Raw genomic sequence first — 25,108 nt, 5'->3', positions numbered from 1 at the left:
ACAATATCTCGATCTCAATTTTAAATTTGTATTATTTTTTATTTTTATTTTATGTAGCATCAGGTTAACTAGTGGCTCATACGCTTGGGAGGAAATACATTAATCTGTGCACAAATTTTAGATGTTAAAAAATTACACGTTAGTTACATGCTTGTCATGTTCGTGAATGTGTTAATTTGTACATATGTAACATTTATTAAAAAAGTTTATGAATTTATTGCAGAGTTTATAAGAATTGTACAATTTGTACTTCATTTTAAATAATTAGGATGGTAAAATTTCTTTCAACAAAAAAAAATGTAAAGAATAAATAAAATAGCCATACAAAGAGGCAATAATAAATAAATTTTAAGTGTTTTATAAATAATTTTACGAATAAATCCAACAACACCACAGGGTAAGAATACATGTTGAAATTTTCAGTTTTACCTCATTATGTAACGGAAAGAAAAATAGTAAGTAAATGTATAGTATTGTTATTAGACAAATATATTTTCCGTTGAATTGTTCATTTTTAGTGGGTTATGACAATTGTTTGGAAATGTCACAGATTTATTAGTCATAGAATACATATGAAACATATATTAATGTAACAAGAAATTTGTTTGTACAATAATATATGTTTGAAAAGTATGAATTGTCCAATTTCTTCCTCTTGATCCTGCCTTTATTTATTTTTCAGAAGTTTTAAAAACAAGAATTCGATTGTCCGACGAACCAGAAGACGAACTCTGAATTAAAATAAACAGTTGATTTTTCATTAAAAAATTAATTATATAATTAAACATTATTCCAATGATTATATTAAAATATGAGGATTAGAGTGTTTCTTTATGTCATGATATTTAAGAGATTTTAACCAATGTATTATAAGAGTTGAAAAGGGCGTCGGAGGCCGAAACGTTTGGCGTTGACCTCATCACTGTAAGGTAAAGGTCCAGGGCTCGAATGCAGAACCGCTGGATATATTGTACTTACAAATGGCCTTTTTTTCTAAAACACCTACACCTCGACAGTTTATATGGCATCTGCTGTTGTAAATCCTCATAAAAAAAAATAATAACCTAACAAACACTAAAATGACAACAGAAAACCAGTAAGGACCAACAAAATCATGCATTAAATTGTTTTTTAAGGTTTACTTGGCGGTTTATTATATTTATTTCAAAGTATAATTTTTATGGATTGTTTTGGGAAAAAAAGCAACAATTTTATAGGCACATTTATGAAATATAGCTTATGCCGTCTTGTTTCTTCCTTCTTTCCTCAAGGATATTGAAAAAAAATTATAGGCACATTTATGAAATATAGTTTATGCTGTCTTGTTTCTTCCTTCCTTTCTCAGGGATATTAAAAAAAAATTATAGGCACATTTATGAAATATAGCTTATGCAGTCTTGTTTCTTCCTTCCTTCCTTCCTCAGGGATATTTTGCAAGGAGTCGACCGGTCGCGGATTAATCGGTTAAGAACCGTTTCCATATAATTTTTCATGAAAGTATTCGATGCTTCTGACCGGCAGGGGAACGAACCATGATGGTGTTATCGACTGGAGGGGATCCAGGTGGACGTCCTTGGGCAAGGAGAAGGAGGTGCCGAAGAGTGGAAAGCCAACTCTCCGCGTTCCTTTTCAGTTTGGTTCAAACGTACAACTGTGTGGATATGTCGAGAGCTCAGACGAACCTTGGCCTCACGGACGATCAGCGATTCGCACTCATGAAGGTGACACATTTACCCACAATGAAATATTTGTAAAACTTTGACTGTTTTGTACTGATGTTGAAAAAATAAAATCGTTTAACGCGGATAAACATGGAATTCTTGAATAAATAAACGATCAGGACGATCAAAAGTCTGCATTTAGCCAGTAACGTAACTACGGGTTTAAATTGGCAAAACATGCCACGCTTGGATAAACACAGAATTTTATTTTTAACACACACATAGTTTATACTTTGAATCTGCTCCGTCCCGTTTTGGTATTATACATTTTTCTTATATAAAGTAGCAGATTTTCCACTTTGGGAAATTCGTTCAACACTGTCAGGTCTTGAATTCTTCCCCAGAGGTCCTCGTTGTGCTTTGCCTTTTTCTTCCTTCACATAAAAATATACCATGTCTGTCTCTTTTTCCTCTCATATAGGTATTATTTTTCTCCTTTCATAAAACCCCTAAAAACTCTTTCTACAATCTCTCTCTCTCTCTCTCTCTCTCTCTCTCTCTCTCTCTCTCTCTCTCTTTCTCTTTCTCTTTCTCTTTCTCTTTCTCCCTCCACACTCACTTACTCTCTCTCAATCTCTTTGCGATCTTAAATGCACACATACACTAAATATAAACGATATTTATCACACACAACCAAACTAACAAACAAAATCTTCACAGACAGTACCATCTAACACAAAGAAACAAAAAAATACCCACATCAAAGGCATCACATACAAATGTGAAATGAGGAGCATACACATATAGAAAAAACACCCCCACAATAAATAGAAGGAAAAAATAATTATACAACGATACATAATAAAGAAGAACGAAGCAATTCACACACACACACACACTCTCTCTCTCTCTCTCTCTCTCTCTCTCTCTCTCTCTCTCTTTCTCTCTTCCTCTTTAATAAACACCCACACACAAAGAAACGAGCAGAAAATCACGTACGTCAAAAATCAAAAAAATCTCAGAATCACACCACACTGAGATTCAGAAAATAAATATCCTACAAATATAAACTCATCACAAATGCCCATAAACAACCAAAAAACTAAGTCCTTATTTACACAGAAAATATAAATTAGGCACATTGCTTAGGATCTCATTTTGTCCGGAAAAACGAAAAGCCTGCATATACAATAATCTTGGCATTTCAAGTTTCTAAGTGCTTGCTTCCGTTGCTTTTTGGAAAAGCCTTGACCTTCACATTAATTATAAATTAGTTGACACCAGCTTCATTTAAAAGTCATATACACACACTAAACATAAATAAGGACACATATCACACACAAAGAAAGGAGCAGAAAATCACAAAAATCAAAAGAATTATGTCACATTGAAATTCACCCAAACATGCAAACCGCAATGAAACATCTCGCCTAAAAGTAACATAGCACAAATTAAGCACGTTACTCAAATACGTGTACACATAAGCCAAGTATTACTAAAAAAATAATGAAGCACCATAAAAAATTAAAATGCGTACACAAACGAACAAATAGATGTGGCATAAGTGATATTACAGAGAATTACACCACATAAAAATAGCACAACACAAATATTCACAAGTGAAAAAAAATCTAAAATATCACACGAATACAAATGACATAATGACAAAGAAGATCATTCTAAATTCTCACACACCGACACAATATTATTATCTCACAAATCTCTCTGTCAATTTCTTTATTTCTCAATCATAATTTCTTTTCACGTTTAACGTTATCTCCCTTTCGCTATCAACTCCTTTCTTGCGCGCACGATTATAATATATGCAATAATAATATTAAAAAAAGTATGTAAGAAATGAATTCTACATTGGTAATTTTAGACAGCACATTTAGAAGTTTTACTTTAAGATGGAATTTGTTTTCTGATAGAGCGATTATATTTAGTAGGATATGATTTAATTCGGTATGTAACCTATCGTCTGGCAACATAATTTGCTAATTAAGCTCAATTATTATCTCAACTCCACTAGGTCTGTTTGCACAGAAACAACTCGTATCGTCAGATACGTTTTATCATATTTTCCTCTCAGGAAACTGCAAATTTCCTCTTATAAATAATGAAATAAAACGTTAATGTGAATGTTAGTTTCGTCTAAAACTTTATCTAAAATACATAGTAGTAATATTTCACACGTCGGCCTCACCGAAACTTTCCATTCTTTTATTTTCCTGTTTCGTTTAATTGTACAAGCAATTACTTCAGACCTCCAAATCGCTAACGAGCTTAAAGTATTTACAAGTCTGGTAATCACAGATTAATTTTCCTGTTGATAAACATGACAACAAATGATAAAATATAAATTTATTCTTCGGTGCACGAGTCTTAGACACTTTGACCTCTATAATCTCGTCGAGACCTAGAAGAAAAGTGCAAAAATAACCAATCATTATTTTTTCCCGGAAAGCGTTTTTATAAGCATTTTCTGTGTTGGTTTATTTGCACTCATTGTCAATCAATTCCATACAGTCCAAATTATGAGTCTGTTGAGCAAGCGGGGAAATAGGCCATGAAAGAAAGAACGTGCCAAGTCGTACGAGTCGTCCGTATCGGACCTTTCATGAAATTTCAATCTACGATTTCCCTAGTTTTAATAATTAATAGGAGAACCTGTTGAGATTGCATGAAAAATGAAAATGCAATAAAGTCGGCCCTCGTTCCTAAGTCACCTTCAATCCCAATGTCGTTGGATATTCGCATCTCGGTCATTATTTCACCTTCGAATGTTTTCGTTTTCAATTTTGGTGTCAGTTGTACTTTTACTTTCTTTCTGATAAATAAAACACTGAGTTATTTTTAAAAAAGTAAATATATTTAAGTCCAGACTGCATACTTTGTGAGAATTTCTTTAGTAAACTTCAATTTTCTAAAATTCTCATATTTTTCTGGCAGCATGGTTAACCAATATTCCAATCTAATTTTGACCGGAAAAACCAAAAATCCTAGATGACCTTGGATTTTTCACTTTTTAAACTATGATTGCATTACTTATTAGAAAAGCCCGGATCTTTTGATCAATTACAATTTTTTTATTCTGCTTTGTAAATGAAAGGCGTAAATTCCAAATCGTCCTCACTTGGTCTAAAGGATCTTTGTAAAATTTCCATCCAACGAATGCAAAACAAGATGGGACAAAAGCAAATTAACGATGGATTGGAGAATTGTAAAAAATCATTCCTCAATTGTGAATCATTGTAGCGCAAGGGTTAATCATAGGCTGATAAGATTTTCAAATAATCCACAGATAAAAGAGCCAGGGGACACAAAATTACTACACAACCCAACTCTCAATTTTTCAAAATTCCTATTGAAAAATTTAAAGTTAGAATAGTTTAATTTTTTTGTGAACAACCACCGATCATAAAAAGTTCGCATTATTTTAGTAAATAAAGCCTGATAGGTCAGAAAGGATACAGGAATTTTGATCGTCCCGCAAGATCTTGTCCACCTGATGTTGCTTTATGTTTGAACACACATCAACGGACATCCACGGAATAATGTTAAGATTCTTTGCGACATTCCAGGTGTTTCAATGATTGGTGTCTTTCTTTTATTTTGTTTATTTTTTTAAATATATTTGTTTTAAAACTGTTTTACTGTATTAAAACTGTTCATATGCGACCATTTGTTAATATACACTGACTAATAAATATATTAATAATAAATAAATTTAAGCCCACTCATTAGTAACTCATAATTTAACTAGCTGACAACCTCATAACCTTTAAAAACTAACTCAAACGTGTCTCTCTTCAGTCGTCTTACAACGTGCTAACTGTGTAGCTGGTTAGTGACCTTGGTGCTCGGGTGGCTTTGAAAATGTAATGTTTGTAATTGTAAACCATGTGACATCATTGTCAAGGTGCGGGATGTTCGGGTCTCTTAGAATGGCACTATTCATCCCAAGAAGCATCTACCATTTTGCATAGTGCTTTATTTTGAAACCGTGGTATTATGGTAGCATTGTTTTTTTTGAGTTGTGTACCTTCCATGTAGGTTTTAATATATGATATTCTGTCCAGTTTGGGCGATCTAGGTTGCCATTTGCCGTCGGTTTGTGGATGTATAGTTGTACACAGAGAGGAAGTCTAGCAAATGTTGCGAAGGGAACCACATTGGTTACTTGTATACGACAAATAAGGGGGCTAGGATGGTAACTTGTGATTTGGAACAAATCAGTCTTGTTGTCTGCAACTATCTTTCTAAAAAGTAATAGATCAGAAGTTCAACATATTGTCTGGTAAATATTATTTTAATTTATGCGTTAAACTTAAACAAGTACATGTAGGAGTAAAGCTGTATATATTTTAATCTTCCGTTGGAAAGAATGAGCACATTTTTGCTCGTTTCGAGTTAATTCTGGTACGCTTTTGTCACTATTTAAACCATTTATTTCACTTTATTTGACTTTAGTTTATTTAAAAAAGTCAAAACTTGTTTGAAATAATACATTTTTGAACTTTTCTAGACGATTCTGGTCCATCGATTCTCGCTGTATGCTGCATAGAAGTAAATAGAAAATCGCCAAATTACCAAAATCTACAGAAAGAATTTATTTTAGATAAACAAACATTAGTTTATTTTTAATAAATGTTAAAGGTTTGTTTGAAATAGCACGAAATAATTTGTAAACGTATCTAGGCGATCTGGCCTTTTCTCGCTGAACGCTGCAAAGAATTTAATAGGAAATCGCTAAATGGTCGAAATCTGCATAAATAATTTATTTTAGTTAATCTTACGTTAGTTTGTTTTTTAAAAAGTTATAGGTTTGTGTGAAAAAGCACGAAATATTTTTGGTCGTTTCCAGAAGATTCTGGTTCATATGTGGCCAAAATCTACATAAATAGTTTATTTTAGTTAATCTAGTCACGTTAGTTTATTATTTAAAAAGTCAAAAGTTTGTTTAAAAGAGCACGAAAGATTTTTGAAATGTTTCTAGACGATTCTGGTCCGTCATTTTCCGCTGACCAAATGACCAAAATATTGGTTATCTTGGTAATCATAATAAAATTACAAGATTACATTTGTTTACAAGGAGGACTAGTTTATTCATATAGTAAACAAATTTTAAAGCTATAATTTGGTCGTTAAATATAATTTTTTCTGAATTTCCTCGCTGATTCGTCTATTTCTTTAGGTCTCTCTGATTTCTATTACCCACTGAAGATGGCGAAATGCTGAAATGCCTGAACATTAAATTACAGGTTCATCACCCCGCAGACCACAGGAGAAAATCTCACATTTTTAAGCGTTTTAGCTATTTCTTGTTCTTTTAATTTGATTCTCTGTCGCAGATACAATTAACTATTTTGAAACGCTGAAAGGCATCTGACCAAAGCATAATACATGGGAGAAATGAAAAAAAAATTACAACAAAATAATTGGCTAAAAATCATAAATTAAGTACTTAGTAATCTATTCGATAATAGGTTTGAAAGTTTGAAAGCTCGTTTAAGTTTAAATTATTTAAAATTGTTTACGCCACATTGATGATATCAAAGCAGAATTTTTAAAAAATCTCAATATGTGCTAGCAGTGGTTTTAGAAAGCATCCTTTTATATTAAAAGGCGTGTTAAGCAAACTTTGAATTATACCATTACAGCCTGAAGAAATCTCGCTATCTCTCATTAAAAGAACTTTCTCAGTGTGCCACTATGTTTTTCAATTGGTTCAACGAGCTGAGCGTAAATCCCACAAGAAAGACGACGGTTTCATTGCAAAATCGCAATTTCTCGACCTCGAGAGAGCAAGAGTAAACGACACACTATGGTGTCTTATTGAACGCAATGATAAAAATCTGCTGTCGATGATAAAAGTCTGTTTTCGGGTTATTTTTACACGAATTGTCAAAAAATCAAGAAAAATATCAAATCTTATTGTTAAAGAAATAAACCCTCAAGATGTTGGTCAGTGTTGATGAAATTTGTTTCCCTGAGGAAATACAAAAAATAGAGATTTCAGAAGACAAGTTAGACAAAACCAGTACAAAGAAAACAGAACAAAAGCACCGTCCGTAAAATATAAAACGTAAAAATTATTCTGGGTTAGAGAGATTTAATGATTTCATATCACGTTACAATTAACGTGTGTTCAATTAGAAAAGGCTGGAGATTTGAGGCTTTGAATATAAAACATTGTATTTAGACGTTGGTATCACAATTAAATCAATATGAAAAACCTTTCTACTTAGGTGAGTATTTCCATTCGCATTTTGCGTTTCAGATCTTTCTGAACAAATTCAGTTCCGTGTCTGTCTGTCTGCGATCAATTCCTTGCAACTGAAAAATTATCCATAATATCAAGAAATATCTACCATTTTATTTTTGGTGAGATATTGCGTTGTGGTCTGAGAGATTATAAGTAACTTAAAATCCTGTGTTAGCTGGTTCTTATAGATTTTCAGTGGTCGATTTCTCTATCCTTCGTTCATTTTTGGTCTTGGCAGCTTCGCATATATGCAAGGTGACGAGGACTCGCCTCTCAGACCTGCTTATAACCTGATCAACCGAAAAAATGTCTGCGTTCCATAGTAAAACCAGCAACAATAGGACATATCAGTGTGTTTGTAGACGATTTTACTTCCTCGATTTTGTAATCCATATTTCATTTTGCTGATAGTTTGGACAACATAAATATTTTAATTTTAAAGTGTGTGTTGTCTTCATTAACTAGTAAACATTTTTCATAATTTCTTCCTCTTTTACAAGGTTTAGCCTAATCCAAATAACTTTTTGTAGGGAAATTTTAACACCGATTTATTAAAAAATATTTTAACAATTTTCGTTGTGACAATATAATTTGTCAAAGAAGTCTGCTTTTAAGGTAGAATTTTTACGCTGCTCTGACAATAGTTTTCTGTTGTTTTCAAGCCCCAGTTAGGGAATAGTGGGTAAGCTTTGAAAGCTTCGTAAATGACGCGACATTGCGAACTGGTTTTACCTTAAACCTTTCAGACCAAGAGCTTATCTGTTTAAAAAGGCTATGTTTACGATAAAGGACTCGGGTATCCTAAAAGCCACGTGGGGCGTATTAAATCCAGTGATGTCTTACAAGAATTCGATTAAAACACTTCCAATTCTCTTCCTTTACACCAGGACGTTTCCTACTTGGCAGAACTGTTCACCGAATAATTGGCTAAGGTTTGTTACGCCAATTAGGAAGGTTTTTAGTTGTTTAGTTTAATAAAACGACTTACTCCACAAATGGAAGGTCGTGGTCTAGTAGTTGAAATTTATTTGCGCTGTTATCGCGGACCACGTTAAAAACACGTTAAAGATATCAGAGGCAGATAAATGTTTATAGATATATTAATTGTGTGAATCAAGAAAATAATCTCACAAATTGTGAGGAAAAAATGAAGAGTTAGATACAAGACCAGTATTTAAAAAAAATAATTTTCTTTTTATAAACTCTCTCTCTCTCTCTCTCACTCTCTCTCTCTCTCTTTCTTTCATTTTTCTGTTTCTCTCTTTCTCTCTCAATCCCTTTTTCTTGTATTTTTCTCTTTATTTTCTGGTTTTATTTCTTTTTCTTTCCCTCCTTTTTAATTTCCTCTGACTGCTTTACCTGGCACACACTCTCTCTCTCTCTTTTATTGTTTCTTTATTACTTTTCATCTTTCTCCTTATTTTCTTTTTTTATTGTATTTCTTTCCTGTTTTTGATTTTATCTTTCTCTCCCTCTCAATCTCTCAGTCTGTCTGTGTGTGTGTGTGTGTGTGTGTGTGTGTCTCTCTCTCTCCAGCCCTCTCACTTTCTATACGTATGCATCTTTTATTATATTTTTCTCTCTCTCTTCTCACTCTCTCTCTCTCTCTCTCTCTCTCTCTCTCTCTCTCTCTCTCTCTCTCTCTCTCCCCTTGCCTTCCTATCTGCACACTCGTTGCAACGTTTGTTTTAATGTTTTAAAGACGTCCAATTTTGTAAAATTCTAGATTCGAGACGTTTTGGATCATTATTATTTTTTTGTTTAAAAAATTGAGATATAAGTAAAATTCTTTCTGTTATATCCAACGCATGTCAATCGAATCCACGTAATGCTCAGATACTTCCGAACCAACTGGACTATCGGTTTTCAATTCCTGCGGTTCTCAACTACATATAATGACAAGAAGCTGTCAAAATCATGGCCCAGTATGGATAAGATGTTACCGAATTGCCAGCGTTTCCGGCTATTGGTTCCCGCAATAACAAGTTCGCCAATTGGTACTTTAACTACTCGCCCTGATATTGACCGGGATCAAACGATGTACATACAATTGTGGTTTTTTACGCCCTAACTGATTTTTATCTTAAAATAAGTCTCACGGCTCTACATAATTTCTTCTGCGTCGTATCGAGGACCTGAGAGTTTTATAGATTTCTGCCACTTCCCATGGTTTAAGGTCTATAGGGGCCAAGGTCGCACATAGCCGAAGCTTAGCTGCTTGAGATATAATATAGAAACCTTTAATGAACCTTTAATTTATCTTTTGAAGATGATCGTTGTACAACTACAGCTTTTTGAAGTAATTTAATTGAAATATTAACTTTTTTCTTATTCTACAAAACTAGTAACAGGTTATAGTAGATATAAATTAATTAGGATCTATGATAACCAATAGTTAATAATTATATTAAGAACCTTATTCCAAATGTAAAACAAAAAATAATTAAGAAAATTTTATTAGATAATACAAACTTAAAGAAACAATAATTCATTCTATTTTTTGATGGAGTCCATCCTGAATTTGTGGAACTCCAAAATAAGATGGTATGAATTGAAGTCGTTTCCACAATAGCCATTTATTTCGTTAGACGCGTTTCGGTTTAATATGGACCATCTTCAGGGGCTCTTTTAATAAAGTAGTTTGATTTTTTTTTTTACATTGTTTAAGTTTCAAAGTGGATGTCTGGACGACTACGGACTTTGCGAGTAGTCTTTCAAGAAGGGGCTATTTGGAAGTCGAAAGATGAGCGGGGTTGGTTACTTAATTAATTTTATATTGTTATTCTCCTTTTGTTTCTTTGCGTCATCTGTTATTCTCTCGTGTCTCGTAACGCAATTTGAACCAAAAAGAAGGAAAATGTTACGGAATTTTCTTTGAAACAGGGAATTAATATTTATCGTTTGAGAGATTAAAAATTATCAATTTTTTCTATTTGTACTAACTTTGAATCTGGTTATATCTTCAACGGAATATTTATCGCCTTATAACAACATTCAATATTTACCATCCCTATCGGCATTGTTATTATATATCTAAATACGTTAAATATTATCACATTTTATCTCAGAAACACTCCTATGTTTGTAAAATGGTTGGAATGGACTTTTGACGTATGGGTTCGTGGGCTGACATACAAATATCGTCAGTTTTCAATAATTTAAACTTAAAAATAAGCGAGTTGCATGTTTAAAAAATGACCAAAACAAAAATCCCCATTGTATTCATTACAGGCGTTCTTTTATTAGCCAATTATTTTTCGTTAATCTATCCTGGCACCGTCATCTCGCGTCATAATGAACATGGGTCAAGGCTACGACAGTAATTGTCAATTTCGGCAGCCTCGTTTAAATGTTTCACAGATAACGATTGTATAACTATCAAATGGCTAAAATCTGTAAAGACAAAGGTTAAATATCAGAAGAGTAACATAGTAACCTAGAAAAAAAGTGTGTCATAGATGTAATTTTTTGTATTTATTTGTAATTATTTTCATTATGGCTTTACTTTTGGTCCAAGGTGATTGGTTTTACTATACTAATTCTGACAGATTATCTGAAATAGGGCTTATTATAGTGTATTTATCGGATAAATTTGAAGAATTTTGTTTTAATTTGGCCTGTCACTTAGCTCAAAGAAACAAGAATTAAAAGGACATTTATGTTTTCGCGATTTAACCTTTTAAAAGAGATTTTTTATCTATCATTTATTAGAATTTTACTAGATTAGGACTGGAATTCGTCTAAAGTTTGGCAAGGATCACGGGTTACCTGTACTTAATAAGCAGTCTTTAAGGCCAACTTCATGAATCTATAATCTAAAATGGACTGCGCCAAATATAATCCTTTCGTATAAATTCGTTCCTTCTCTTCATCATCGTGAAGACATCACTTGGGCCACTTCTAATGAAGAAAAAGCCTCTCAAGTTGCAACTTACTATTTGACGTAACCTCAGACCTAAGCAATACCAGACACGATGGACGCAATGAATAGGGCCTAGACTGCCTTTACCACCCTCTCCTTCCCCTAAGCCCTTACTCCATCAGAGGTCAAATCCTCATTGATCACGGTCCAGTAAAAAAACCCAGCGGTTTTGACCTGATCACAACAAACATGCTCCGAAATCTTCCTAAAAAGCTATCTATTTTAACACCATTTTTACCATCTACTTTTCAATCCGATGAACATTATAAATCATACAACCCATTCCGAAACGTACGTCGGATAGTACCATCAGTTGCTGCCATTACTTGGCAAAATATTTGAAAAACACCTCATGAAACATCTATTCCCCGTCCTTGAAAGCTATCATAGGCATCCCATCAGTTCAGGCGACAACCCTCATTCAATATGGCCACAGGGTGGTAGACTTTATTGCATCCTCCCTTAAAGGAAAACTGCTCGGATGCTTTCCTAGACATTAGGCAAGCCTTCGATCAAGTATATCGCCCGGGCTTGCTGTGGAATGTCAAGGGCAATCATTCATTCGTCACGTCATCCTAAAATCATAACTGTCCGATAGCACTTTAATGTTCGAAGTCCAGGACGACTCGGGTGTTCCGAAAGGCAGTATGCATGGATCCATTGTTTATTGAGTAAACACTCCATATATTTTTGTATTTTCAGCACACCCTGTTCACATCCTTCCCCACCAAAAATTTACAATCAGCTTTGGTTTTTCATGTAATTAAAAAACTTTCTTATAATTAAAAAAACTGAATAACGTCTTTTATGGTACATTGATTCATTGAAAGATTTCTGTTGGGTTGTCCATCCCATTTAGCTAAAACAGACAGGAATTAAAATTAAATTTCTGTTTTTGTGAATTTATCTTTCAAAGAGGCGATATATCGATCTTTTTGTTAGAATATCACCAGATTACAACTGTATTTCATGTAAAGTTCAGGACCAATCAAACGTAAGTCAAATGAACCATTATTAACCGCCTGTTAAAGCCGTACTCCGAAAATCATCAAGGGAAACTATAATTTAAAATCAGGAAACGTAATTAAAGAGGAGTTATTCAACGTTGAGCTTTGAGACTTTAATTAAGCATTAAATTATTAACCTACGTTATTTTTATTTTGAACTAATGATTTTATTCGAGAGTCAGACATGTTCTGAAGAATTTAACTATTTATTATGTGTTTCTCAGAACTCTTTTGTTATGCTTTGTATAAAAGTGAAACTCTGAACTATTCAGAAGATTTGAATAGTTTAATTTCGTGAGTGAATCTTTAAGAAGAAAATTGGACGGTGGAAAAATCTTTTCCTTGAAGGAGACTTTCAAAGGGAAACTTCTCCGATGGAGGGTCAATTTAATTTTATAACATAAATTTGCTTGTTTAAAACGTAAATATTTTGACTATTTAATTAGCTTGAAATGTTATAGAAAAATTTTGCCTTTATTTTTATGGGTCACATATTTAGTGTAATGTAAGATTCTCTGAGTTTTTTCGGATAAGAAAACCCTGACATCCTGTGAAAGTCCCTTGAGAGGGCTTAAAAGAGGCCACCCTTTTAAGTTGAGTGGTTCTTGCTCTATATCACCTACCATTAATAATTTTTTATTTATTAATTGTTTAAATTGAACGAGAATCTTGGGTGCAATTTTGCAATATAAATACGATTATTATTTTTTTATAAATCTGTAATAACCTTGGGTTATTTCTTTCTGCTTTCGGGCGAGAAATCGTTTAGTAGAGCTCTAGTTTTTTTGTTTTATTTTTTAAAGTACGAGTTAGTATTGTTAAAAGATTACCTTTTCCGCTCTCAGACTAGTGTATGTTATTAGTGGCGAAGACCGTAATTTATCTTGCCCGTGTTTTGGCCGTACGTACGACACAAGTGCGTACCGAGTTGACGCGATATTGAGGAATAACGGATTTGGGCTAACCATCGGCAGACAGATATGGTATAATCACGCCATAACATATAGTGTAATTTACACAATCAAATCAGTCATTGCTCAGTTAGCAGTGTCAATTTTTTTTGCCAAGCCTTTGTAAAATTTCGCATAATATCTTCTTAGATTACGGGCCACTCGACTGCCAGAACGATTTAAAGACCAAATATATCGTTTTTTTATTTCGTCAGATTAATGATCCAAGACAACTGGACTTTGTGTAAAAGCTCAGCAACGTTAATCACTGGTTAATTGAACCTCATAAGCTGCCAGTTAAGGACAACTTTAAAAATTATTCATCTAGACCAACTAAATGAATCTATCTAGATTGCCCTTTACCACTCTTTCCTACTCTATACCCTACACTCCATCAAAGAAAAAAATCATCATCAGCAAAAATCCGCCAGTTTTGACAGTACATACCAACATGCTCCAAATTCTTTCTAAAAAGGTTATAATTTTCCTTAACACCATTTACAACTTAGTACTTAGAACTACCTACTTCCCAAACCTAAAAAACCTTAGGATCGCCCAACGGTTCATCAGTTTGCCGCCATTACTTGCCGGAATCCTTGAAAAACTCCTCCAGAAACACCTATTCCACAGAATTGAAAGCTCCAATCTCATCCCATCACAACCCTCTACCATTCAACAGTACCAGTCTTCATTATATCCTCCCTTGAAGGAAGTGCTCCGGCATTGAACAGTAACTAGACTGGAGGACAATAACTGCTCCCCTAAACCCTTCACTCCATCATAGGTCAAATCATCAGTCACCTCCCAGTAAAATAATCCGACAGTTTTGACCTTATCACGACAAAAATCCACCAAAATCTCCGAAACAATGTTATAGTTTCGCACCAAGCAAACTGCCAGAACCATTCAAAACGGCAAAATAAATTAAAATTAAATTTAAAATTAGCCTACTTAACCACCAGAACTTTCAACTCATTCAATCAGTGGCTCCTCTATATCAGACGGCTATCGCACACATTCCACAGGGATTCAACAAACCCAGATTCGGTAGTCCTTACTTGACCTTCGTAATCTTCAAGACCATCACTCCTTAAGGAAGTTTCTTAGGGCCCATCCTGTTCGCAGTATGCACCACAGACATTCCGAATTTTTTCCGAAATTATCCTTACGACCTTTGCGGATGATACCTCCATACTTTGCTCTCCTAAAGAAACTGCAAACCCCCAAAAATCTTGCGAAAAGGACAACCACTGCATGGTCTCTTTTCCCACAAGTTAACGTGTCACTACATTGGCTATGCATTGACAAACGACATCGAACCGACAATCGTCTTACAAGACAAAAACTCAACAGACGCCACAAACTACTCAAAAGACTGCTGAACAAACGATCCAAACTGACTGCAAAACACAAATCATCATTCTGAGACCTATTTTCAAGATCAAGCGTGCCAATCTTCAACTTATCCAATCCTTATACTCCAACAAGCTGCAGTGTAGCATAAATAAAATGGTCTGACTTTTAGATTTTTTACTAGAAAGGAGGTCAAGCAGGGATGTACACTGAGCCCTCTATTATTTGCCCTGGGACCATCCGGAAGCAATTATTGGTGGGCCGTTAAGACAGAGTTTCACTGCTCATGATAAGAAGGTTAAGAGATATAGTGGAAAGTGGAACCTTAGCGTCAATTTAGAAAATACAAAAATCATGGTGTCTAGGAAGGGCGGAGGAAGGAAGCGTTCAAATCATAAATGACTGTACAGAAGTAGGCAAATTATAAACATCTAAGTGTACACTTGTTCTATACTAAACTTCAGATCTAATCATGATTGAGAAAAGAGTTTGGGAGTTTGAAGGGCTCGCAAGAAGTGCCAACTTTCACGAACTTTACAGATGTTTAAATTATAATGTTAGCTACATTAATAAAAATTTCTCAGCAGAATATAAAGAGATTATTTTCGAAGTTCGGGGTGAGGCGCTGAATCTCAATTATAAATCCTGGCTGACATAATCTATGTTCTTTATGCAATCCAATAAATAAAGAGCAATCCACTTGATACTTTCTAGCACAGTCCCCCGTACTGAAGCTTCAATTGCCTTTCCTTCAAAAGGAATATCTTTCAGTTGATGATGTTATGACATTTATAAAGAAACATAAAAATTTGCATCCACGTCAGTACTTGATTATTCGGAGATCGTGTGATGCGGTCTTGTGTGACGTAGGTTTTAGAAAAACATTTTCTTTCTTTATTGAGATCATCTTCAGCGCTCAAAGTGACTGTTTTCCGTGTAGATGTGTCATTCTTGTCTGTCGTGTTGAGAGTGCCCAACACCACACATTTCTACGTCAGTACATTTGTGTAAGATCAGAAAATTATTTCCAAAAAGGTTTTGGTACCATGTAAGATATTAATATGAAATTATACAGTATGAACACAATATAGAACTTTTAGGTTTAATCAAATCAATCAATCCTCCAAAATCTTCCTAAAAAAGCTATAATTTTTTTAGCACCATTTTCCTAACCTTCCAATCCAATGAAAATTATCAATCATAAAATCCATTCCAAAACCTCAAAACATTCTTAACATCCCCCTATCTTACCATCAGTTTGCTGCCATTACTTGGCAAAATATCTGAAAAACTCCTGAAACACCCATGTTTGAAATTTCCAGTGTCGTTCCATCCCATCAATCCACAGGATGGTAGACTTTATTGCATCCTCGCTTGAAGGAGGCTGCTCGGGTGCTTGATGTTAAGCAAGCCTTCGATCAAGTATGTCGCCCGGGCTTGCTCTGGAAGGTCAATGGCATCCGTTCACTCGTCACTTCATCCTAAAATCATAACTGTCCGACAACATTTTAATTTACAAAGTCGCTTTGTCGACGCGGGTGTTCCGTAAGGCAGCCTTCTTCTTATCACCTCAACCTATCAACCTACTGCAAGACTGTCCCTTTCCACGTCAGCTATTTGGATCTTTACTTCGGCAAAAGTTTTCCTTCGAACTCACACACTCGACTCAAAAAAACTAAACAGACGAACTACTCAAGAAGACAATAATCAATCTGGACTTACGGAAATGAGGTTCTAAGTTTAAAGAATCCAGTCTCTCCGGTCCAATTTCATTCGAACTATTGTCCAAGATCCACACTTCCTATTCAACCTTACAATCCATATGAACCTTCAAATCCAATTTGTTCTCGAATCCTTCCTAACCAAAAATTTACAATCAGCGTTGGTTTTTCTTATAACAAAAACGTTTTTTATAGTACATATATCAATTGATTCGTGAAGGGAAATTTTTGTGGGATTGTCCATCCCATTTAGCTAAAACAGACAGGAATTAAAAATAAATTTCTGTTTTTGTGAATTTACCTTTCAAAGAGGCGATATATCGATCTTTTTGTTAGAATATCACCAGATTACAATTGGATTTCATGTAAAGTTCAGGACCAATCGAGGGGCCAAATGAACCATTATTAACCCCGCCTGTTAAAGCCGTACTCCGAAAATCGTGCAACTAAGGGAAACTATAATTTAAAATCAGGAAGAAAACAGAAGTTAATGGGGCCTTCAATTTAATGTTGAAAAAAGGTACCAAAAAAACAAAATATTATATATTAATGTTGAATGAGACGATTAAAAAAAAAGTAGTAGTAGTAGTAGATGTATTAGTATTTATAATGATTAGTCCACGGTGAGATAGACAATGCTTTTCCAATGAAGAATATTTAGCTTAAAAGAAACCAGGTTTTCCTTGGTAGTTAAATTTATTTAGAGATCTTATTATCTTGTGTGTGGTGTGTATGTGTGTGTGCTTGTTTGTGTGGTTTTTACTTGATTATTATTGTACTTCTTATACTATAAACGCCTTCATTATTCTATTTTCTATGTGTTTCTTTTGCCGTTATAATATTTAATTAGTCTGTGATATTTTTTGTTTAATTGAACAACCCAGTTAAAAACTTAAATCACACTTTTGTTCGATAGATAGTTTTGATCCCAGATTGCGTTAAATCCTGTTTGACGTTGGGAAACTGAACTCATGTCTATCGGCTTCCTGAATAATTGGTGAAAGTTCTGCCGAAAACCGACATACCGTGAAATGTTTATTGCAACGTCGAAGACTGTGAAGACTTGCGGATTTGAGACCGTGTATGAGATCCTTAAAGAATGTGTTTTGAAATGGCAAAATAATTTATTTTGTCTAATTTATTTTTAAATATGTATTTTGGCTATTGATTTTCACTCTCTCCTGATCTTTTTGCCAGAGATAGAAAATATTATGAGTACAAAGTTAAGATACACATTTTTTTAAAACAAATTTTGTAAATTCGACCTTAGAAATGTCCTAGGACTCAGTGTGAGCGGAATAACATTTTCTCCATTTTCTCCCGTGCTGTCTATGTGATTCAAGGGATTTAAAGGCTCGCCCAGTCCTGCTTGATTCATGTATCACGGTGTCAGGGGACTGGGTCCTACGGAATGTCAATAAACTGTTCTTCCTTTTAGGACAAAGTGGACGTGCCGTTTACCGATGAACTGGATTCCTTTCCTCATCCAATCACAACTGTGCTAATGATTGTTCAAATTTCATAGAGGATTCGGAATCAAAATAGTTGGCGTTTTGTTTTTAAATTATTATGTAAAAAAAATTAATCTGCTATATTGTCTGGCAGTTGAAAACAAAAGAAATTTAATTGACGAAAATTACCATCTTGTATTTTACATGGAGTCTGAAATATTCTCGTTATTTTATTTATCGATCTACTTCTTCAGTTTAATTAAGGATTATCCCAGAAGATGTTTGTAACATTTAACAATGCTACAGAAGTAATTTCTGAGCCAGTTACGTTTTGGCATAAGCTTCACACTCTGATTCGCGAGTGTAAGCCCAGCTGATCTTTTCCGCATCCGTTATTAAGAAAGTCTCTTATGATCTAATTGTAAATTATAATGGCAAATTAATTAGGTTTATCTGAGCGGTGCAGGTTTAGTTGCGATCTTCGGGGGGGGAGGAAGGAAAAGACAGATGTCCTGATTTTCATCGTCGAAAGTTGTATCGTTTGAAACAAAAAACATTAAAATTATTAGTGCATATTTTTAACACGAAGGGGAGAAAAACGGTGACTCAGTTTTTGATACGGCTCATTGTCTGTAAAGAGCTTTCACTCGCCAATATTTTCACCTCAGGAAGTTGGAAGGGCCATTTATTCGTGATCGGTCGATTTCCACGTTAGATTCACCGGACTCAAGCTGTTTCTCCATTCTGTTGGTTCTCAAAGCACAAAAATAAACTGCAACTTATAAGGATGAAAATTGATTACAATTAATAAAAAAAAGACTTTTTTTATTGCTCTCTATCACTCTTTACTTTTCAAAAGTTTCACTTGACTACTTAAACACTAAAACACTAAAAAACTTTCCAATATCGACCATTCCATTGAAATTAAAATACAAATCTTTTCTTCTTAAAAACGCGAACGTTTTGAATTTGACTGTATGCACTCTGGTCATTCAAGGCAAACAAGTCGATCAAGGATTTCCTTTTTTTACTGACATTTCAACTTATGTATAAAATCTTGCACTTATTTTATATTTTTTAAAGCGATTCCTTTAAATAAAAAAATGGGTATTTAGCCTCGTTTTATCGATCGTCGCTTTCACCAACTCCTAAAGAAAATAATAGCAGATCAACCTACGATTAAGACAGGAGTAAAAAAGATCCAGTTTAGGTGACCAAGCCTCGCAAAGATCGTTTTTCCTTGTCAAGCTTTTGGAATATATTACATCGTGGCCTAATTTAAAAAAATTGTATTAACTAATATTATCTTGAACAAATAACATTTATATTATAAATTTTTATATTTGTCTATTATTTTTATTTATATTTCATATAATGGTTAAATTATTCAATACAATGTTTTTACTTGAAATTATTGTTTTAATGAATAGTTTTAATTAATTAATCAGCAATTATATTATAACTTTTTATACATGTATATTCTTTTTTATTTATACTTTATATAATTGTTAAATTACTCAATACAATGTTTTTAGTCCAAATTAATTTTTTTTAATGATTAATAGATTAAATCAATTAGGTTCTGATGATGCGTTGTTTGATGATATTCAATATCTTTTCTGCTATCTTTAAACGGTGACATCAAAAATTAAAGCCCTGGTCATTTAAGCTGTATTTTCTCAACTATGATGATCTTTGCCAATCCTTTCTGTTGCACAACCCTAGCCTGGAAATGAAAGTAGAACTTAGAAAAAAAAGTCCCCAAGAAATGTTGTATAGTGCGAATACATTATCTTTATGTGATTCATATCCTTAATAGTGTTACATTACATAAAAAATGCATAAAGATACATAAAAAACCGGGTTTAAGGCGAATTTGAAAGAAAGAAAAAGAATAAATTCCTCAAAAGCTTGACAAGAATTGAGTATTTTTCTTTCTCTCCAATCAATTTTTATAAGTTTATATATTTTTTAACAATTTCTTAATGTTAAATGAAAATTCAATGATATTAAAGCTTAATACATTTCATGCTTGAACACATATAACATTTTAACTTATTCATACAATTGTCAGATCACAAAAGAAGTGACCGATGTGAAAAGCTTTTTCAAAAAATAGTATGGTTTAAGAGTATTTAATAAAAATTTATTTATAATTCATATAACTAGAATATTGTGAAATATTTATTGATGAGAACCTGTATCGTCTCAGATCATTGTTTTGACGGCCAGATGTGTTTGTGTCACCATTTCACTAATTTAAGTGAGGAATATTCATAACTGAAAGGAATGGCTTCACCTAGGTTCCATCCTTGGGCAACACCTAAAAATGGCAAAATGCTGGATTTGGGTGACTGGAAATAATATTGAATAGTTCAAAGTATTGTGAACTTTCCATGTGTGGTCTCTGGGGTGATAAACCTCCAATTTGATCCTTGTCAATCATCTTTGTCTGCTTATCCACACTAGGTTGGTATGTCAGGTGTGTTTCAGAAATTGGCCAACTTCAGTGTGCCTGCGTAATGGGACAGACTGCTGAAACATACAAGAGGATATGCAGAACAAGTTGATCGAGTAGGATCAAATTGCTAGTTCAATTTATGTTGACTGAAAAAGCCAGAACTCAATAATCATTTGACATTTTGATTAATTTTAAGGATTCACAAAATTATAGTTGTATTTTAATTAATTTCCTATCCTCACTGTTTTTGTCGGTCAGATGCATCAGCTTTTTTACATATCCAGTGGTTATAAATGCTAACAATTAAATGTTAAATGCTTGTTCTGTCCATTTTTAAGTGATTTACTTGACAAAGTTCATAAATTCCTTTTTTAATTTAAATTACTTCTGTAACAAGATAATTATTACTCCAGATGAGGCGAAATGTAGCTGATTGTCTGACGTTGCCTTATCATGATGATCATTTCATTCTTAGATGGCTGAGAGGTAAGATTGATTCAATTTGTTTTTTGTTAATTATTAATTGAATTATTTCCATTTTAACATTGTAGCCCGAAATTTTGACCCTGTCGCTGCTGAGAAAATGCTTAGGAATGTGAGTTTTATTTTGTATTTTCTACTCCTTCCTCTACTGATTTCTCACAAAAAATTTTTTAGTCATTGAAATGGAGGAAAGATTGGGGGGCAGATACTATTCAAGACTGGCCCACGCCTGAAATCTTCAGATATTATTATCCAAGTGGTATATCAGGGTTTGATAAGGATGGTGCTCCAATTTTCATCTTGCCCTTTGCCGGAATCGACATCCAAGGGATACTCCTGTCCGTCTCCAAAACTGACTTCATCAAGATGGCATTAAAGTAAGTACAGAATAATAAAGCATACCATTATAATTTATAAATCTTATCTCTTGGAAGGACCCTCGAAAGCCACTTGCAGTTGGCAAGAGAACAGATGTCAAAGCATGGCATAGAAGCAAGCAAAATAGTAGCCATCCTGGATTTAACAGGATTTAATATTAAACAATATGCATGGAGGCCAGGTAATTACAATTTTAATCAAGAGAATTAATCTAAAAAGAATCAAATCTGCATTTATCCATGTTAATCTTTCAGCGGCAGAAGCAGTCATCACCCTTATTCAATTGTATGAGGCAAATTATCCAGAAATCTTGAAAGCATGTTACATCATCAATGGTATTTTATTTTATGCTAGTAGTTAACAAAACATATTTTTTATATTGTCTACCTGATTTTGTAATATATTAAATGAACAGTTTCACTATATTTTCAAAATATTCATTAGCAAAGTTGATAGTTTAAATAAATTCTTCACATAAAATAATTAGTATAATTTAAGTCATTGCAATTATGCAAACATTGTTGAAATTATAATGAAATGTATCCTGATCTGCTATTATTATTTTTACTTATCCTTGTATAACAAGAATAGAGAACCCAGAATGTGGAAAACAATAGGGACTACAAGTTGAACAATAGTGTGAACTTACCTTGTAACATTACTCAAGAATGTTTATGACCCATTTATCCCATATATGCTCTCTAAAATGGGGCAGAACAATTTATAAGTTTTTATTTATTTATATTTTACTTCAATTTTCAGTGCCAAGTATGTTTTTCCTTGGATTTTCCGTCGTCAAGGCTTTCCTGAATGATTACACACTAAGCAAAATCAACATTTATAAAACTGACAAGAATAAATGGAAAGCGGCCATACTCAGCAATGTGGACCCAGATCAACTGCCACAGATCTACGGTGGAACTCAGTGCGATCCTGACGGAGATCCAGCATGTCCTTCAAGGGTATTTAAAAAAACCTAGATACTTTTAAGTCTGATTTCTCAAATGGTCTGCTTAGGGAGTGTCTCCTGAGGTGGGCCAGTGTCTGGGGTAAAAAACAAAACCCCTGATCAAGTTTAGCTCTTGGGAGTGGAGAATTGTGAACTTTTTTATAGTTCATCTCATGGTTTTCATTTACACCTCCATTTAGATATTTGCCAAACTGTTAAAAAAAATTTCAAATGCTAAAGTAGAAAAGCAATGCTGCCTTTCCTGCATGCTCATTGAATGACTGATCAATACTCTATCCATATCCATTGGAGAGTGTGGAAAACAGCAAATAAAATTTCTTAGTATAAAATGAAGGGCACTCGACACCCTTGATCACATGGATGGTTGTTATTAATTCTTCACCATATTTTACCATTCTGCTCACAATCAGTTCACAGTAAAAGTCAAAGGTGGATGACCTCACACTTCCCAACTGAAAATAATATCAGATGACTTTTTTAAATCTGAAAAACCCAGGTCTGATAATTGTTTCTGATAATCAGATTAGAGAGTCAGAAATGTAGACTATCCTAAGTATGTAATTAATATAGTATGTATAATATGTACTCTGGGGACCATGGTAGCCAATTGGTTAGTGTGATAGACTCTCTGCTCGTAGTCCCTATGATTGTGGGTTCCCACCATTGCCCCTGGCCCTTTTTTATATATAATGTAACTGGCTCTAAAAAAACTATATTTACTTTTTTTTTGCTAGGCCAACTTCATACTATCATTATTTAAAACTTAAATTACAAAATAATTGTATATGGCTTCTTTAAAATCTATTTGTTCCCAGATACATCCTGGAGGAAAAATTCCAAAATCCTATTATCTGCGTAATAAAGTCCACGAGGATAAAAATGAAGAATACATAGTGACCACAGTTAAAAAACGAGACAAACTGTTTCTCAATTATGAAGTCAAGGAGATGGGATCTTTCATCAGGTAATGTCAATTTCACTGGCACTGCTTATTTCAAGTCACGTCCATCATCTTTTCAGATGGGCCTTTTATTCGGATGGTCATGACATCAAATTCGGCATACTGAGAAGGGACAACACGAGTGGTGAAGAAGTGGTCGAAATCCCGCCACACAGGGTCACGTCACATCAGACGGAAGAAGAAGGGTTCTTTCAATGTCAAGTGCTTGGCACATGTAACTTTACATTGTCCTTTATAAACAATATTATATTTTATACAATATTATGATTTTATTTTTCCAGATGTGGTCGTATTCGACAACAGCTACAGCTTCTTGAGGAACAAAAAACTTCATTACAGCATTTCAATCACACCACCTCTGTCTAAAGACTTGATTAATGTTAATAATAGTTCATTAGTGGAAAACTAATGGATGAATATTGTTTAAATTATTTGATAACCTACTGTCATAGGCTGTGATTACAAAATATTGTTTAAAAAAAAATTAACTAATGGACAGAGAATTTAGTTTTGCTCAAGAGTCAATCTTCTATTAGTTAAAATTTACATATTTGTTATATTATTGTTATAATGCTATCCCCTAAATAAATATTAACTTAGAATATTTAAACAAATATTCAACTGTTGTTTCATTCGTGAGCAAAAATGAATATACGCCAAGTGTGAAAATAAATATCTAGTGATAACTAAGATTGACCGCCTAGAATATATAATATTAGTCTTATTTAGCTAAATATGTTTGTATGTATATATGTATCTGTCTATGTGCATTGTTGTTTTTATAAATATGATTATCATTTTCAAAGTTTAAATTGTTTAATGTACTGTTACAAATAAATTTTCATCTGTATTTAAAAAAAATATCAATGCCAGAATTAATCAATGAGGGTTTTAAGATGAAAAGGATATGTTGTGACCTTTACACCTATAATGGCATAAGATTTTAAATTATTTTATATTTAAATATTATAGATTAAGTCTGTATTTACACCGGACAATTGAAAACTGACTCTCCTCCTCACAGAGTGGAGGATAATGGTAAAGTCGGTTAAGCAGGGATGTATTTTAAGTCTTATCCTTTTCTCCTTTGTGGTGACCACCTGTGGTTAATAAGTTATCCACGTGGTGTTACCACTGCTTCAACAAGGTTCAACAAGGTCTCAACCTCACTATGGAGCAATACATCAGTAGTAGCTGCAGCAATGAATATGCTCACAGCATCATCTCTTATACTCTCAACAGGCAACATGACTGCCTGCTGCACGAGTCCCTTCATTCACTACCAACTAACATTTCATCAACATACGGCTCATCAACATCAGTCCATGGACTTTGACCATCGGCTCTACCCATAATACCAAAATCGTGGTCACTAAACCTTTTTCATTGATGGCCTTCCTCTTTACTTGAAGGTGGTTCTTGGGTTGACAATTAGATTATAGATTAGATTATACAGGGGCTTGCCTCTTTATGACCTGTGCACTGCAACCAGTTTTGGTCTATGGTGCATCTCCATTTTTTA

General features: G+C 33.7%; 2 protein-coding genes across 2 annotated transcripts in view; both read left to right on the top strand.

Annotated features, from left to right (window-relative positions):
* LOC106674312 (heparan sulfate glucosamine 3-O-sulfotransferase 1) overlaps positions 1–1,600 on the top strand; it is a 47,671-nt gene extending 46,071 nt beyond the window's left edge. Inside the window, exon 6 of the mRNA XM_024225961.1 lies at positions 1,522–1,600. Within this exon, the coding sequence (XP_024081729.1) occupies positions 1,522–1,536 (15 nt within the window). The 3' untranslated portion in view covers positions 1,537–1,600. The remainder of the gene's footprint in view (positions 1–1,521) is intronic.
* On the top strand, positions 1,596–24,371 carry LOC106674279 (SEC14-like protein 2). The gene is made up of 10 exons (XM_014406911.2): positions 1,596–1,721; positions 21,208–21,280; positions 21,346–21,389; positions 21,452–21,654; positions 21,712–21,836; positions 21,910–21,990; positions 22,418–22,617; positions 23,441–23,589; positions 23,646–23,800; positions 23,868–24,371. The coding sequence occupies exons 1-10, from the start codon at positions 1,662–1,664 to the stop codon at positions 23,993–23,995; spliced, it is 1,218 nt and encodes a 405-aa protein (XP_014262397.1). The 5' UTR covers positions 1,596–1,661; the 3' UTR covers positions 23,996–24,371.
* The last annotated feature ends 737 nt before the right edge of the window (positions 24,372–25,108 follow it).

This window comes from Cimex lectularius, unplaced genomic scaffold (genome assembly GCF_000648675.2).
Source record: "Cimex lectularius strain Harlan isolate CLEC.00 unplaced genomic scaffold, Clec_2.1 scaffold63, whole genome shotgun sequence".
Classification (NCBI taxonomy): Eukaryota; Metazoa; Arthropoda; class Insecta; order Hemiptera; family Cimicidae; genus Cimex; species Cimex lectularius.
The sequence above is the reverse complement of the archived record's forward strand: the minus strand, read 5'-3'. Positions and strand labels throughout refer to the sequence as shown.